Here is a 16,768-nt window from a genome sequence, read left to right as displayed (position 1 = left end):
CTTGATCTTATCAAAACGAGGGTTCTCAGATTCTGTTATTGATACTCTTGTTCAGGCCAGAAAGCCTGTAACTAGAAAAATTTACCACAAAATATGGAAAAAATATATCTGTTGGTGTGAATCTAAAGGATTCCCTTGGAACAAGGTAAAGATTCCTAAGATTCTATCCTTTCTTCAAGAAGGATTGGAGAAAGGATTATCGTCAAGTTCCTTGAAGGGACAGATTTCTGCCTTGTCTGTGTTACTTCACAAAAAGCTGGCAGCTGTGCCAGATGTTCAAGCCTTTGTTCAGGCTCTGGTTAGAATCAAGCCTGTTTACAAACCTTTGACTCCTCCTTGGAGTCTCAACTTAGTTCTTTCAGTTCTTCAGGGGGTTCCGTTTGAACCCTTGCATTCCGTTGATATTAAGTTATTATCTTGGAAAGTTTTGTTTTTGGTTGCAATTTCTTCTGCTAGAAGAGTTTCAGAATTATCTGCTCTGCAGTGTTCTCCTCCTTATCTGGTTTTCCATGCAGATAAGGTGGTTTTACGTACTAAACCTGGTTTTCTTCCGAAAGTTGTTTCTAACAAAAACATTAACCAGGAGATAGTCGTGCCTTCTTTGTGTCCGAATCCAGTTTCAAAGAAGGAACGTTTGTTGCACAATTTGGATGTTGTTCGCGCTCTAAAATTCTATTTAGATGCTACAAAGGATTTTAGACAAACATCTTCCTTGTTTGTTGTTTATTCTGGTAAAAGGAGAGGTCAAAAAGCAACTTCTACCTCTCTCTCTTTTTGGATTAAAAGCATCATCAGATTGGCTTATGAGACTGCCGGACGGCAGCCTCCTGAAAGAATCACAGCTCATTCCACTAGGGCCGTGGCTTCCACATGGGCCTTCAAGAACGAGGCTTCTGTTGATCAGATATGTAGGGCAGCGACTTGGTCTTCACTGCACACTTTTACCAAATTTTACAAGTTTGATACTTTTGCTTCTTCTGAGGCTATTTTTGGGAGAAAGGTTTTACAAGCCGTGGTGCCTTCCATTTAGGTGACCTGATTTGCTCCCTCCCTTCATCCGTGTCCTAAAGCTTTGGTATTGGTTCCCACAAGTAAGGATGACGCCGTGGACCGGACACACCTATGTTGGATAAAACAGAATTTATGTTTACCTGATAAATTACTTTCTCCAACGGTGTGTCCGGTCCACGTCCCGCCCTGGTTTTTTAATCAGGTCTGATAATTTATTTTCTTTAACTACAGTCACCACGGTATCATATGGTTTCTCCTATGCAAATATTCCTCCTTTACGTCGGTCGAATGACTGGGGTAGGCGGAGCCTAGGAGGGATCATGTGACCAGCTTTGCTGGGCTCTTTGCCATTTCCTGTTGGGGAAGAGAATATCCCACAAGTAAGGATGACGCCGTGGACCGGACACACCGTTGGAGAAAGTAATTTATCAGGTAAACATAAATTCTGTTTTTTAAATCTCCTGTAGTTATTCCAGAAGTGTTTTATCTCCCTGATGCTATTTCTGAAGTAATTTCCAGGGAATGGAATAATTTGGGTAATTTATTTACTCCTTCTAGACGTTTAAGCAAATTATATCCTGTGCCATCTGACAGATTAGAGTTTTTTGGGACAAAAATCCTTAAGGTTATGGGGCTGTCTCTACTCCTGCTAATGTACTACTATTCCTACGGCAGATAGTACTTAATTTAAGGATCCTTTAGATAGGAAAATTGAATCCTTTCTAAGAAAAGCTTCCTTATGTTCAGGTAATCTTCTTAGACCTGCTATATTTTTAGCGGATGTTGCTGCAGCTTCAACTTTTTGGTTAGAAGCTTTAGCGCAACAAGTAACAGATCATAATTTTATAGCATTATTATTATTCTATAACATGCTAATAATTTTATTGGTGATACCATCTTTTGATATCATTAGAGTTGATGTCAGGTATATGTCTCTAGCTATTTTAGCTAGAAAAGCTTTATGGATTAAACTTGTAATGCTGACATGTCTTCTAAGTCAACTTTGCTTTCCCTTTCTTTCCAGGGTAAATAATCATTTTCGTTCCTTTCCTCACAACAAGGAACAAAAGCCTGATCCTTCATCCTCAGGAGCGGTATCAGTTTGGAAACTATTTCCAGTTTGGAATATATCCAAGCCTTATAGAAACCTATAGCCAGCTCCTAAGTACCTATGAAGGTGCGGCCCTTATTCCAGCTCAGCTGGTATGGGGCAGATTACGTTTTCTTCAAAGAAATTTGGATCAATTCCGTTCTTAATTTCTGGTTTCAGAAACATTGTTTCAGAAAGGTACAGAATTGGCTTCAAGTTAAGGCCTCCTGCTAAGAGATTCTTTTCTTTCCCGTGTCCCAGTTAACACAGCAAAGGCTCAGCATTTCTGAAATGTGTTTCAGATCTAGAGTTGGCTGGAGTATTTATGCCAGTTCCAGTTCTGGAACAGGGGCTGGGGTTTTATTTTATCTCTTCATTGTACCAAAGAAGGTCAATTCCTTCAGACCAGTTCCGGATCTATCATTATTGAATCGTTATGTTAGGATACCAACATTCAAGATGGTTACTGTAGGACTTTCCTGCCTTTTGTTTAGTAAGGGCATTATATGTCTACAATAGATTTACAGGATGTGTATCTGCATATTCCGATTCATCCAGATCACTTTTAGTGTCTGAGATTCTCTTTTTAGACAAGCATTACCAGTTTTGTGGCTCTACCGTTTGGCCTAGCCTCAGTTCCAAGAATTTTTTTCAAAGGTTCTCGGTGCCCTTCTTTCTGTAATCAGAGAATAGGGTTTTGGTATTTCCTTATTTGGACGATATCTTGGTACTTGCTCAGTCTTCTCATTTTCGAAGAATCTCATACGAATCGACTTGTGTTGTTTCTTCAAGTTCATGGTTGGAGGATCAATTTACCAATCAGTTCATTGATTCCTCAGACAAGGGTAACCTTTTTAGGTTTCTAGATAAATTCAGTGTCTATGACTCTGTCCTTGTCAGACAGGAGAAGTTTAACATTGATAGGACTGCCGCATCAGATGCGATCTCCTTTGCTCGTTTTCACATGCGTCCTCTTCAGCTCTGTATGCTGAACCAATGGTGCAGGGATTACTCAAAGATATCTCAATTAATATCTTTAAACCGATTTTTCGACACTCTCTGACATGGTGGACAGATCACCATCGTTTAGTTCAGGGGGCTTCTTTGTTCTTCCGACCTGGACTATAATCTCAACAGATGCAAGTCTTACAGGTTGGGGAGCTGTGTGGGGGTATCTGACGGCACAAGGGGTTTGGGAATCTCAGGAGGTGAGATTTCCGATCAATATTTTGGAACTCCGTGCAATTTTTAGAGCTCTTCAGTCTTGGCCTCTTCTGATGAGAGAGTTGTTAATTTGTTTTCAGATAGACAATGTCACAACTGTGGCATACATCAATCATCAAGGAGGGACTCACAGTCCTCTGGCTATGAAAGAAGTATCTCGAATTTTGGTTTGGGCGGAATCCAGCTCCTGTCTAATCTCTGCGGTTCATATCCCAGGTATGGACAATTGGAAAGCGGATTATCTCAGTCGCCAAACGTTGCATCCGGGCGAATGGTCTCTTCACCCAGAGGTATTTCTTCAGATTGTTCATATGTGGGAACTTCCAGAAATAGATCTGATGGCTTCTCATCTAAACAAGAAACTTCCCAGGTATCTGTCCAGATCCCGGGATCCTCAGGCGGAGGCAGTGGATGCATTATCTCTTCCTTGGAAGTATCATCCTGCCTATATCTTTCCGCCTCTAGTTCTTCTTCCAAGAGTAATCTCCAAGATTCTGAAGGAATGCTCGTTTGTTCTGCTGGTAGCTCCGGCATGGCCTCACAGGTTTTGGTATGCGGATCTTGTCCGGATGGCCTCTTGCCAACCGTGGACTCTTCCGTTAAGACCAGACCTTTTGTCTCAAGGTCCTTTTTTCCATCAGGATCTGAAATCCTTACATTTAAAGGTATGGAGATTGAACGCTTGATTCTTGGTCAAAGAGGTTTCTCTGACTCTGTGATTAATACTATGTTACAGGCTCGTAAATCTGTATCCAGAGAGATATATTATAGAGTCTGGAAGACTTGTATTTCTTGGTGTCTTTTTCATCATTTTTTCTTGGCATTCTTTTAGAATACCGAGAATTTTACAGTTTCTTCAGGATGGTTTAGGTAAGGGTTTGTCCGCAAGTTCCTTGAAAGGTCAAATCTCTGCTCTTTCTGTTCTTTTTCACAGAAAGATTGCTATTCTTCCTGATATTCATTGTTTTGTACAAGCTTTGGTTCGTATAAAGCCTGTCATTAAGTCAATTTCTCCTCCTTGGAGTTTGAATTTGGTTCTGGGGGCTCTTCAAGCTCCTCCATTTGAACCTATGCATTCATTGGATATTAAATTACTTTCTTGGAAAGTTTTGTTCCTTTTGGCCATCTCTTCTGCCAGAAGAGTTTCTGAATTATCTGCTCTTTCTTGTGAGTCTCCTTTTCTGATTTTTCATCAGGATAAGGCGGTGTTGCGAACTTCTTTTGAATTTTTACCTAAGTTGTGAAATCCAACAACATTAGTAGAGACATTGTGGTTCCTTCATTATGTCCTAATCCTAAGAATTCTAAGGAGAAATCGTTGCATTCTTTGGATGTTATTAGAGCTTTGAAATATTATGTTGAAGCTACTAAGTCTTTCCGAAAGACTTCTAGTTTATTTGTTATCTTTTCCGGTTTTAGAAAGGCCAGAAAACTTCTGCCATTTCTTTGGCATCTTGGTTGAAATCTTTAATTCATCTTGCCTATGTTGAGTCGGGTAAGACTCCGCCTCATAGGATTACAGCTCATTCTACTAGGTCAGTTTCTACTTCCTGGGCGTTTAGGAATGAAGCTTCGGTTGATCAGATTTGCAAAGCGGCAACTTGGTCCTCTTTGCATACTTTTACCAAATTCTACCATTTTGTTGTATTTTCTTCTTCTGAAGCAGTTTTTGGTAGAAAAGTACTTCAGGCAGCGGTTTCAGTTTGAATCTTCTGCTTATGTTTTTCATTAAACTTTATTTTGGGTGTGGATTATTTTCAGCAGGAATTGGCTGTCTTTATTTTATCCCTCCCTCTCTAGTGACTCTTGTGTGGAAAGATCCACATCTTGGGTAGTCATTATCACATACGTCACTAGCTCATGGACTCTTGCTAATTACATGAAAGAAAACATAATTTATGTAAGAACTTACCTGATAAATTCATTTCTTTCATATTAGCAAGAGTCCATGAGGCCCGCCCTTTTTTGTGGTGGTTATGATTTTTTTGTATAAAGCACAATTATTCCAATTCCTTATTTTATATGCTTTCGCACTTTTTTCTTATCACCCCACTTCTTGGCTATTCGTTAAACTGAATTGTGGGTGTGGTGAGGGGTGTATTTATAGGCATTTTAAGGTTTGGGAAACTTTGCCCCTCCTGGTAGGAATGTATATCCCATACGTCACTAGCTCATGGACTCTTGCTAATATGAAAGAAATGAATTTATCAGGTAAGTTCTTACATAAATTATGTTTTTGTGGTGGTTATGATTTTTTTGTATAAAGCACAACTATTCCAATTCCTTATTTTTGATGCTTTCGCTCTTTTCTTATCACCCTACTTCTTGGCTATTCGTTAAACTGAATTGTGGGTGTGGTGAGGGGTGTATTTATAGGCATTTTGAGGTTTGCGAAACTTTGCCCCTCCTGGTAGGAATGTATATCCCATACGTCACTAGCTCATGGACTCTTGCTAATATGAAAGAAATGAATTTATCAGGTAAGTTCTTACATAAATTATGTTTTTCTTCTCTGAGAGTGGAGAACTCCATCCGGGAGTATTCTCCAATCTGATTTCTTTCATGTAATTAGCAAGAGTCCATGAGCTAGTGACGTATGGGATATACATTCCTACCAGGAGGGGCAAAGTTTCCCAAACCTCAAAATGCCTATAAATACACCCCTCACCACACCCACAATTCAGTTTTACAAACTTTGCCTCCGATGGAGGTGGTGAAGTAAGTTTGTGCTAGATTCTACGTTGATATGCGCTCCGCAGCAAGTTGGAGCCCGGTTTTCCTCTCAGCGTGCAGTGAATGTCAGAGGGATGTGAGGAGAGTATTGCCTATTTGAATGCAGTGATCTCCTTCTACGGGGTCTATTTCATAGGTTCTCTGTTATCGGTCGTAGAGATTCATCTCTTACCTCCCTTTTCAGATCGACGATATACTCTTATATATACCATTACCTCTGCTGATTCTCGTTTCAGTACTGGTTTGGCTTTCTACAAACATGTAGATGAGTGTCCTGGGTTAAGTAAATCTTATTTTCTGTGACACTCTAAGCTATGGTTGGGCACTTTGTTTATAAAGTTCTAAATATATGTATTCAAACATTTATTTGCCTTGACTCAGAATGTTCAACTTTCCTTATTTTTCAGACAGTCAGTTTCATATTTGGGATAATGCATTTGATTTATTCATTTTTTCTTACCTTCAAAAATTTGACTCTTTTTTTCCCTGTGGGCTGTTAGGCTCGCGGGGGCTGAAAATGCTTCATTTTATTGCGTCATTCTTGGCGCGGACTTTTTTGGCGCAAAAATTATTTTCCGTTTCCGGCGTCATACGTGTCGCCGGAAGTTGCGTCATTTTTTGACGTTATTTTGCGCCAAAAATGTCGGCGTTCCGGATGTGGCGTCATTTTTTGGCGCCAAAAAGCATTTAGGCGCCAATAATGTGGGCGTCTTATTTGGCGCTAAAAAATATGGGCGTCGCTTTTTGTCTCCACATTATTTAAGTCTCATTTTTCATTGCTTCTGGTTGCTAGAAGCTTGTTCTTTGGCATTTTTTCCCATTCCTGAAACTGTCATTTAAGGAATTTGATCAATTTTGCTTTATATGTTGTTGTTTTTTCTCTTACATATTGCAAGATGTCTCACGTTGCATCTGAGTCAGAAGATACTACAGGAAAATCGCTGTCTAGTGCTGGATCTACCAAAGCTAAGTGTATCTGCTGTAAACTTTTGGTAGCTATTCCTCCAGCTGTTGTTTGTATTGATTGTCATGACAAACTTGTTAATGCAGATAATATTTCCTTTAGTAAAGTACCATTGCCTGTTGCAGTTCCCTCAACATCTAAGGTGCAGAATGTTCCTGATAATATAAGAGATTTTGTTTCAGAATCCATAAAGAAGGCTATGTCTGTTATTTCTCCTTCTAGTAAACGTAAAAAATCTTTTAAAACTTCTGTCCCTACAGATGAATTTTTAAATGAACATCATCATTCTGATTCTGATGACTCTTCTGGTTCAGAGGATTCTGTCTCAGAGGTTGATGCTGATAAATCTTCATATTTATTTAAAATGGAATTTATTCGTTCTTTACTTAAAGAAGTTCTAATTGCTTTAGAAATAGAGGATTCTGGTCCTCTTGATACTAATTCTAAACGTTTGGATAAGGTATTTAAATCTCCTGTGGTTATTCCAGAAGTTTTTCCTGTTCCTAATGCTATTTCTGCAGTAATTTCCAAAGAATGGGATAAATTGGGTAATTCATTTACTCCTTCTAAACGTTTTAAGCAATTATATCCTGTGCCGTCTGACAGATTAGAATTTTGGGACAAAATCCCTAAAGTTGATGGGGCTATTTCTACCCTTGCTAAACGTACTACTATTCCTACGTCAGATGGTACTTCGTTTAAGGATCCTTTAGATAGGAAAATTGAATCCTTTCTAAGAAAAGCTTATCTGTGTTCAGGTAATCTTCTTAGACCTGCTATATCTTTGGCTGATGTTGCTGCAGCTTCAACTTTTTGGTTGGAAACTTTAGCGCAACAAGTAACACATCATGATTCTCATGATATTATTATTCTTCTTCAGCATGCTAATAATTTTATCTGTGATGCCATCTTTGATATTATCAGAGTTGATGTCAGGTTTATGTCTCTAGCTATTTTAGCTAGAAGAGCTTTATGGCTTAAGACTTGGAATGCTGATATGGCTTCTAAATCAACTCTACTTTCCATTTCTTTCCAGGGTAACAAATTATTTGGTTCTCAGTTGGATTCTATTATTTCAACTGTTACTGGTGGGAAAGGAACTTTTTTACCACAGGATAAAAAATCTAAGGGTAAAAACAGAGCTAATAATCGTTTTCGTTCCTTTCGTTTCAACAAAGAACAAAAACCTGATCCTTCATCCTCAGGAGCAGTTTCAGTTTGGAAACCATCTCCAGTCTGGAATAAATCCAAGCCAGCCAGGAAGGCAAAGCCTGCTTCTAAGTCCACATGAAGGTGCGGCCCTCATTCCAGCTCAGCTGGTAGGGGGCAGGTTACGTTTTTTCAAAGAAATTTGGATCAATTCTGTTCACAATCTTTGGATTCAGAACATTGTTTCAGAAGGGTACAGAATTGGTTTCAAGATGAGACCTCCTGCAAAGAGATTTTTTCTTTCCCGTGTCCCAGTAAATCCAGTAAAAGCTCAAGCATTTCTGAATTGTGTTTCAGATCTAGAGTTGACTGGAGTAGTAATTATGCCAGTTCCAGTTCAGGAACAGGGGATGGGGTTTTATTCAAATCTCTTCATTGTACCAAAGAAGGAGAATTCCTTCAGACCAGTTCTGGATCTAAAAATATTGAATCGTTATGTAAGGATACCAACGTTCAAGATGGTAACTGTAAGGACTATCTTGCCTTTTGTTCAGCAAGGGAATTATATGTCCACAATAGATTTACAGGATGCATATCTGCATATTCCGATTCATCCGGATCATTATCGGTTCCTGAGATTCTCTTTTCTGGACAAGCATTACCAGTTTGTGGCTCTGCCGTTTGGCCTTGCTACAGCTCCAAGAATTTTTACAAAGGTTCTCGGTGCCCTTCTGTCTGTAATCAGAGAACAGGGTATTGTGGTATTTCCTTATTTGGACGATATCTTGGTACTTGCTCAGTCTTTACATTTAGCAGAATTTTATACGAATCGACTTGTGTTGTTTCTTCAAGATCATGGTTGGAGGATCAATTTGCCAAAAAGTTCATTGATTCCTCAGACAAGGGTAACCTTTCTGGGTTTCCAAATAGATTCAGTGTCCATGACTCTGTCTTTAACAGACGAGAGGCGTCTAAAACTGATGGCAGCTTGTCGAAACCTTCAGTCACAATCATTCCCTTCGGTAGCCTTATGCATGGAAATTCTAGGTCTTATGACTGCTGCATCGGACGCGATCCCCTATGCTCGTTTTCACATGCGACCTCTTCAGCTTTGTATGCTGAATCAATGGTGCAAGGATTACACAAAGATATCTCAATTAATATCTTTAAAACCGATTGTTCGACACTCTCTAACGTGGTGGACAGATCACCATCGTTTAATTCAGGGGGCTTCTTTTGTGCTTCCGACCTGGACTGTAATTTCAACAGATGCAAGTCTCACAGGTTGGGGAGCTGTGTGGGGATCTCTGACGGCACAAGGAGTTTGGGAATCTCAGGAGGTGAGATTACCGATCAATATTTTGGAACTCCGTGCAATTTTCAGAGCTCTTCAGTTTTGGCCTCTGCTGAAGAGAGAATCGTTCATTTGTTTTCAGACAGACAATGTCACAACTGTGGCATACATCAATCATCAAGGAGGAACTCACAGTCCTCTGGCTATGAAAGAAGTATCTCGAATTTTGGTTTGGGCGGAATCCAGCTCCTGTCTAATCTCTGCGGTTCATATCCCAGGTGTAGACAATTGGGAAGCGGATTATCTCAGTCGCCAAACGTTGCATCCGGGCGAATGGTCTTTTCACCCAGAGGTATTTCTTCAGATCGTTCAAATGTGGGAACTTCCAGAAATAGATTTGATGGCGTCCCATCTAAACAAGAAACTTCCCAGGTATCTGTCCAGATCCCGGGATCCTCAGGCGGAGGCAGTGGATGCATTATCACTTCCTTGGAAGTATCATCCTGCCTATATCTTTCCGCCTCTAGTTCTTCTTCCAAGAGTAATCTCCAAGATTCTGAAGGAATGCTAGTTTGTTCTGCTGGTAGCTCCGGCATGGCCTCACAGGTTTTGGTATGCGGATCTTGTCCGGATGGCCTCTTGCCAACCGTGGACTCTTCCGTTAAGACCAGACCTTCTGTCACAAGGTCCTTTTTTCCATCAGGATCTGAAATCCTTAAATTTAAAGGTATGGAGATTGAACGCTTGATTCTTCGTCAAAGAGGTTTCTCTGACGCTGTGATTAATACTATGTTACAGGCTCGTAAATCTGTATCTAGAGAGATATATTATAGAGTCTGGAAGACTTGTATTTCTTGGTGTATTTCTCATCATTTTTCTTGGCATTCTTTTAGAATTCCGAGAATTTTACAGTTTCTTCAGGATGGTTTAGATAAAGGTTTGTCCGCAAGTTCCTTGAAAGGACAAATCTCTGCTCTTTCTGTTCTTTTTCACAGAAAGATTGCTATTCTTCCTGATATTCATTGTTTTGTACAAGCTTTGGTTCGTATAAAACCTGTCATTAAGTCAATTTCTCCTCCTTGGAGTTTGAATTTGGTTCTGGGGGCTCTTCAAGCTTCTCCGTTTGAACCTATGCATTCATTGGACATTAAATTACTTTCTTAGAAAGTTTTGTTCCTTTTGGCCATCTCTTCTGCCAGAAGAGTTTCTGAATTATCTGCTCTTTCTTGTGAGTCTCCTTTTCTGATTTTTCATCAGGATAAGGCGGTGTTGCGAACTTCTTTTGAATTTTTACCTAAGTTGTGAATTCCAACAACATTAGTAGAGAAATTGTGGTTCCTTCATTATGTCCTAATCCTAAGAATTCTAAGGAGCAATCGTTGCATTCTTTGGATGTTGTTAGAGCTTTGAAATATTATGTTGAAGCTACTAAATCTTTCAGAAAGACTTCTAGTCTATTTATCTTTTCCGGTTCTAGAAAAGGCCAGAAAGCTTCTGCCATTTCTTTGGCATCTTGGTTGAAATCTTTAATTCATCTTGCCTATGTTGAGTCGGGTAAAACTCCGCCTCAGAGAATTACAGCTCATTCTACTAGGTCAGTTTCTACTTCCTGGGCGTTTAGGAATGAAGCTTCAGTTGATCAGATTTGCAAAGCAGCAACTTGGTCCTCTTTGCATACTTTTACTAAATTCTACCATTTTGATGTATTTTCTTCTTCTGAAGCAGTTTTTGGTAGAAAAGTACTTCAGGCAGCGGTTTCAGTTTGAATCTTCTGCTTATGTTTTTCGTTAAACTTTATTTTGGGTGTGGATTATTTTCAGCAGGAATTGGCTGTCTTTATTTTATCCCCCCCTCTCTAGTGACTCTTGTGTGGAAAGATCCACATCTTGGGTAATCATTATCCCATACGTCACTAGCTCATGGACTCTTGCTAATTACATGAAAGAAAACATAATTTATGTAAGAACTTACCTGATAAATTCATTTCTTTCATATTAGCAAGAGTCCATGAGGCCCGCCCTTTTTTTGTGGTGGTTATGATTTTGTATAAAGCACAATTATTCCAATTCCTTATTTTATATGCTTTCGCACTTTTTTATCACCCCACTTCTTGGCTATTCGTTAAACTGAATTGTGGGTGTGGTGAGGGGTGTATTTATAGGCATTTTGAGGTTTGGGAAACTTTGCCCCTCCTGGTAGGAATGTATATCCCATACGTCACTAGCTCATGGACTCTTGCTAATATGAAAGAAATGAATTTATCAGGTAAGTTCTTACATAAATTATGTTTTTTCAAATGGGGTTGGCTGGATTGGATCTCATGGCCTCTTGTTAGAATGTTAGGTTTCTGGTATACGGGTCCAGGTCCTGGGCCCAGTCTGAGCTGAGATACATTGGCAGTTCCTTGGTCATTCAGCCTAGTATATCTATTTTCCCCGTTTGCGCTTTTTTTCCGGGTATTGTTCAAATCAAATGGGAAAGGGCATCAGTAATCATCATCGCTCCTGCGTGGCCTTGCAGGATTTGGTATGCCGATATGGTGGACATGTCATCCATGCCACCTTGGAAGCTTCCATTGAGGACAAACCTTTTCATTCAGAAACCCTTTCTTCTCCCGAAGCTGGTTTCTCTGCAACTGACTGCTTGGGGTTGGAACGCTTAATCTTTTCCAAGCGGGGGTTCTTTGATTCGGTCATGGATACCTTAATTCAGGCACGTAAGCCTGTATCTGGAACGATTTGCCATAAGTTATGGCGAATATATCTTTATTGGTGTGAATCCATAGGATACTTGTGGAGTTAAGATTCCCAAGATTTTGTCTTTTCTCCAAGTAGGATTGGAGAGGGGTCTCTCAGCGAGTTCCCTAAAGGGGCAGATTTCTGCCTTATCTTTTTGTTGCACATGTGTCTGGCGGATGTACCAGATGTTCATTTTTTTGTCAGACTTTGACTAGAATCAGGCCTATGTTTAATCAGATTGCTCCTCCTTGGATTTGAGTTTTGTTCTTATAGTTCTTCGAGGGGTTTCATTTGAACCTATGCGTTCCATAGATATTCAGTTTATCTTGGAAAGTTTTGTTTCTTGTTGCCATTTCTTCTGCTAGAAGATTGTCTGAGCTTTCAGCATTACATTGTAATTCTCTTTACCTTATTATTCATCGGATAAGGTGGTTTTTCGTTCTGAACTGGTTTTCTTCCTAACGTTGTTTCAGACAAGAACATTAATCAGGGGATTGTTGTTCCTTCTTTGTGTCCTATTCCTTCTTTTCAGAAGGAACGTCTGCTACACAATTTAGATGTATGCCGTACTTTTTAGTCTACTTACAAGCGACTAAGGATTTATGTCAATCATCTTCTTTGTTTCTCATTTTTCAGGGGAATGTAGGGGTCAGAAAGCTGCGGCTACCTCTTTTTTTTGCTGAAGGGTATCAGGTTTGTATATGAGACTGCTGGACAGCAGCCTCCTGAATGTATTACGGCTCTTCCACTAGGGCTGTTACTTCCTCATGGGTATTGAAAAATGTTGCTTCTGTTGCACAGATTTGCAAGGCTGCAACTTGATTTTCTCTTCACACTTCTTCTAATTTTTCACATTTCTTACCTTTGCTTTGTCTGAGGCTGTTTTTGGGAGAGAGGTTTTCAAGCAGTGGTGTCTTCCGTTTAGGTTCCCTGTCTTGTCCCTCCCATTTCATCCGTGTACTATAGCTTTGGTATTGTATCCCACAAGTAAGGAAATCCGTGGACTCATCGTATCTTGAAAAAGAAAATTAAATTTATGCTTACTTGATAAATTTATTTCTTTTTCGATACGATGAGTCCACAGCCCACCCTGTTCTAGTAAGACAGGTTATTACATTTTTGATAAAACTTCAGACACCTCTGCACCTTGGCTTTTCCTTTCTCTTCCTAACTTCGGTCGAATGACTAGAGTGGGAGGGAAGGGAGGAGCTATATATATACAGCTCTGCTGTGGTGCTCTTTGCTGCCTCCTGCTGACCAGGAGGTGAATATCCCACAAGTAAGGATGAAATCCGTGGACTCATCGTATAGAAAAAGAAATGAGGCATAAATTTCCTTTTTCGTGGAAGTTTGGTTTTCTACTGGCTATTTCATTTGTTCGCAATGTTTCCGAGCTTTCAGCTCTGCAGTGTATTTCCCCTTGCCTTATTTTTCATCAGTTAAGGTGGACTTTTGTGCTATTTTGGGATTTCTTCCCAAGGTGGTATCGGTTCGCTACATCAATCAAGAGATTGTTTTTTCTGAATTCTTCTTCTCAGAAGGAACGTCTGTTACACAACCTGTATGTGTTGTGTGCCAAATTTTATTTGCAAGCACCTAAAGGATTTTCGGCAGTCTTCTGCCCCTTTCGTTGTTTTTTACTGCTAAGCGTAAGGGCCAGAAGGCCACTTCTACTGCTCTTTTTCTCTGGTTGAGAAGCATTATCTGATTAGCATAGCAGACAGCTGGACATCAGCCTCCTGAGAGAATTTCGGCTCATTCCACTAGGGCTTTTTCCCCGTCTTGGGCTTCTAAGTATGGAGCGTCTGTGGAGCAACTCCTTCGCATATTTTTTCCAAATTCTACAAATTTGATACTTTTTTCCTCGGCTGAGGCTTCCTTTGGGATAAATGTTCTTCTAGCGGTGGTGCCTTCCGTTTAGGTCCGCCTGTCTTGTTCTCCCTCACTTTCATTCTGTGTCCTCTAGCTTGGGTATTGGTTCCCACTAGTAATTTAGAATGATTTTGTGGACTCTCCATGCTATAGGAAAGATAACAAAATTTATGCTTACCTGATAAATTCTTTTCTTTCCAGGCATGGAGAGTCCACGACCCGCCCAGGTTTTTTTGTACAAACTTCAGGCACCTCTATACCCTTGTGTTATCTTCTTTTTCCGTTCCCTTCGGCCAAATGACTGGGGGTTATAGGTAGTGGAAGTGATACCTAACAGCTTTGCTGGGGTGCTCTTTGCCTCCTCCTGCGAGCCAGGATTGAATATCCCACTAGTAATTAGAATGATTCCGTGCACTCCATGCCTGGAAAGTAAAGAATTTATCAGGCAAGCATTTGCGTTATTTACGCACCTGGTATAGCACAAAACTCGTAATATGGGAGAAAATTTAGTTATACACCATTAGATATACATAGATAATTAGATGTGCTGTGCCTCCCCTCTCTATGCTTTGCCCCACCCACCCCTCTCTGTTGCGCCTGCTGTGTGTCTCACACTACTTCCTGCATTGACATGAATGTCACTTTCTGCTTTCTCCTAGACGGTTTCCACTGGAAGAAATTCCTGTTGATGAGAAGGAAGCTGCTAACTGGTTGCATAAACTGTATCAGGAAAAGGTAAAACAGGAAACAGATGTTTGTCTCGTCTCCCCTCTGACCCCTATGTAGAAGTCTCCCCTCTGACCCCTACGTAGAAGTCTCCCCTCTGACCCCTACGTAGAAGTCTCCCCTCTGACCCCTACGTAGAAGTCTCCCCTCTGACCCCTACGTAGAAGTCTCCCCTCTGACCCCTACGTAGAAGTCTCCCCTCTGACCCCTACGTAGAAGTCTCCCCTCTGACCCCTACGTAGAAGTCTCCCCTCTGACCCCTACGTAGAAGTCTCCCCTCTGACCCCTACGTAGAAGTCTCCCCTCTGACCCCTACGTAGAAGTCTCCCCTCTGACCCCTACGTAGAAGTCTCCCCTCTGACCCCTACGTAGAAGTCTCCCCTCTGACCCCTACGTAGAAGTCTCCCCTCTGACCCCTACGTAGAAGTCTCCCCTCTGACCCCTACGTAGAAGTCTCCCCTCTGACCCCTACGTAGAAGTCTCCCCTCTGACCCCTACGTAGAAGTCTCCCCTCTGACCCCTACGTAGAAGTCTCCCCTCTGACCCCTACGTAGAAGTCTCCCCTCTGACCCCTACGTAGAAGTCTCCCCTCTGACCCCTACGTAGAAGTCTCCCCTCTGACCCCTACGTAGAAGTCTCCCCTCTGACCCCTACGTAGAAGTCTCCCCTCTGACCCCTACGTAGAAGTCTCCCCTCTGACCCCTACGTAGAAGTCTCCCTCATGGCTTATTCTTTGTCCTTCTGTCTTGCATATTCTCTTTCTCTCATGTTTTAAGTCTTTCTACCTCTCTCCATTAATTGGGGGTTCCCACATAGGGAAAGGAGAAATGATGCAGGAAGTTACATTACTTAATGTAGCTGACATGGATCCAAGACAGTGAGAGGAGAGAGACAATGTCTGTCAGTCAGCGGTTTCATTCATTGTTACCTAGTTCTGTGCACAGTTCCCGGACCTTAAAAGGAGATTAGTGTTGGCAAATGTTGTCATCCATTTTTATATAATAGTGGTCCCTAGACAGTGAAAAGAGAAATGTTGCGTGCCAGCAGGTGGCTTTATTGATTCTTATATAAAGTTATTTATTTGTATAGCGCTGAAAAATTACGCAGTGCTGGTACAAATATAGAGGGTAAAAAGATTTGTGCTAAGATACAAAAACACAACAGACTAAACAAGTCTAGCACAAGAGGGAAAGGGTCCTGCTCCGAAGAGCTTAGTCTAAAAGTTGAGGGTGCAGAGACAGGTTTGGGGTAACTTGTCACATGGGTTGCAGCAGTTTATATATTCATTTGGTTAGGATGAGAGATCTAGCTGGAGCATTGATTGGAGGGAGGAGGAGTCTAGCTGAAGCATTGATTGGAGGGAGGAGGAGTCTAGCTGGAGCATTGATTGGAGGGAGGAGGAGTCTAGCTGGAGCATTGATTGGAGGGAGGAGGAGTCTAGCTGGAGCATTGATTGGAGGGAGGAGTCGTCTAGCTGGAGCATTGATTGGAGGGAGGAGTCGTCTAGCTGGAGCATTGATTGGAGGGAGGAGTCGTCTAGCTGGAGCATTGATTGGAGGGAGGAGTCGTCTAGCTGAAGCATGGAGGGTGGAGGAGTCTAGCTGAAGCATGGAAGGTGGAGGAGTCTAGCTGAAGCATGGAGGGTGGAGGGGGAGGAGTCTAGCAGTGGCATGGAGGGTGGAGAAGTCTAGCTGAAGCATGGAGGGTGGAGAAGTCTAGCTGAAGCGTGGAGGAGTCTAGCTGAAGCATGGAGGGAGGGTGGAGGAGTCTAGCTGAAGCATGGAGGGAGGGTGGAGGAGTCTAGCTGAAGCATGGAGGGAGGGTGGAGGAGTCTAGCTGAAGCATGGAGGGAGGGAGTCGTCGTCTAGCTGGAGCATTGATTGGAGGGAGGAGTCGTCTAGCTGGAGCATTGATTGGAGGGAGGAGTCGTCTAGCTGAAGCATGGAGTGGAGGGGGAGGAGTCTAGC

At 41.4% G+C, this 16,768-nt stretch overlaps 1 protein-coding gene across 2 annotated transcripts in view; it reads left to right on the top strand.

The window, feature by feature from the left end:
- Positions 1 to 16,768, top strand: part of AGPAT3 (1-acylglycerol-3-phosphate O-acyltransferase 3) — a 291,686-nt gene that overhangs the window by 225,440 nt on the left and 49,478 nt on the right. For both annotated transcript variants that reach the window (XM_053705715.1, XM_053705716.1), the window contains exon 7: positions 14,735 to 14,810. In XM_053705715.1, coding sequence (XP_053561690.1) covers positions 14,735 to 14,810 — 76 coding nt within the window. The remainder of the gene's footprint in view (positions 1 to 14,734; positions 14,811 to 16,768) is intronic.

Source organism: Bombina bombina, chromosome 3, assembly GCF_027579735.1.
Source record: "Bombina bombina isolate aBomBom1 chromosome 3, aBomBom1.pri, whole genome shotgun sequence".
NCBI lineage: Eukaryota > Metazoa > Chordata > Amphibia > Anura > Bombinatoridae > Bombina > Bombina bombina.
The sequence above is the reverse complement of the archived record's forward strand: the minus strand, read 5'-3'. Positions and strand labels throughout refer to the sequence as shown.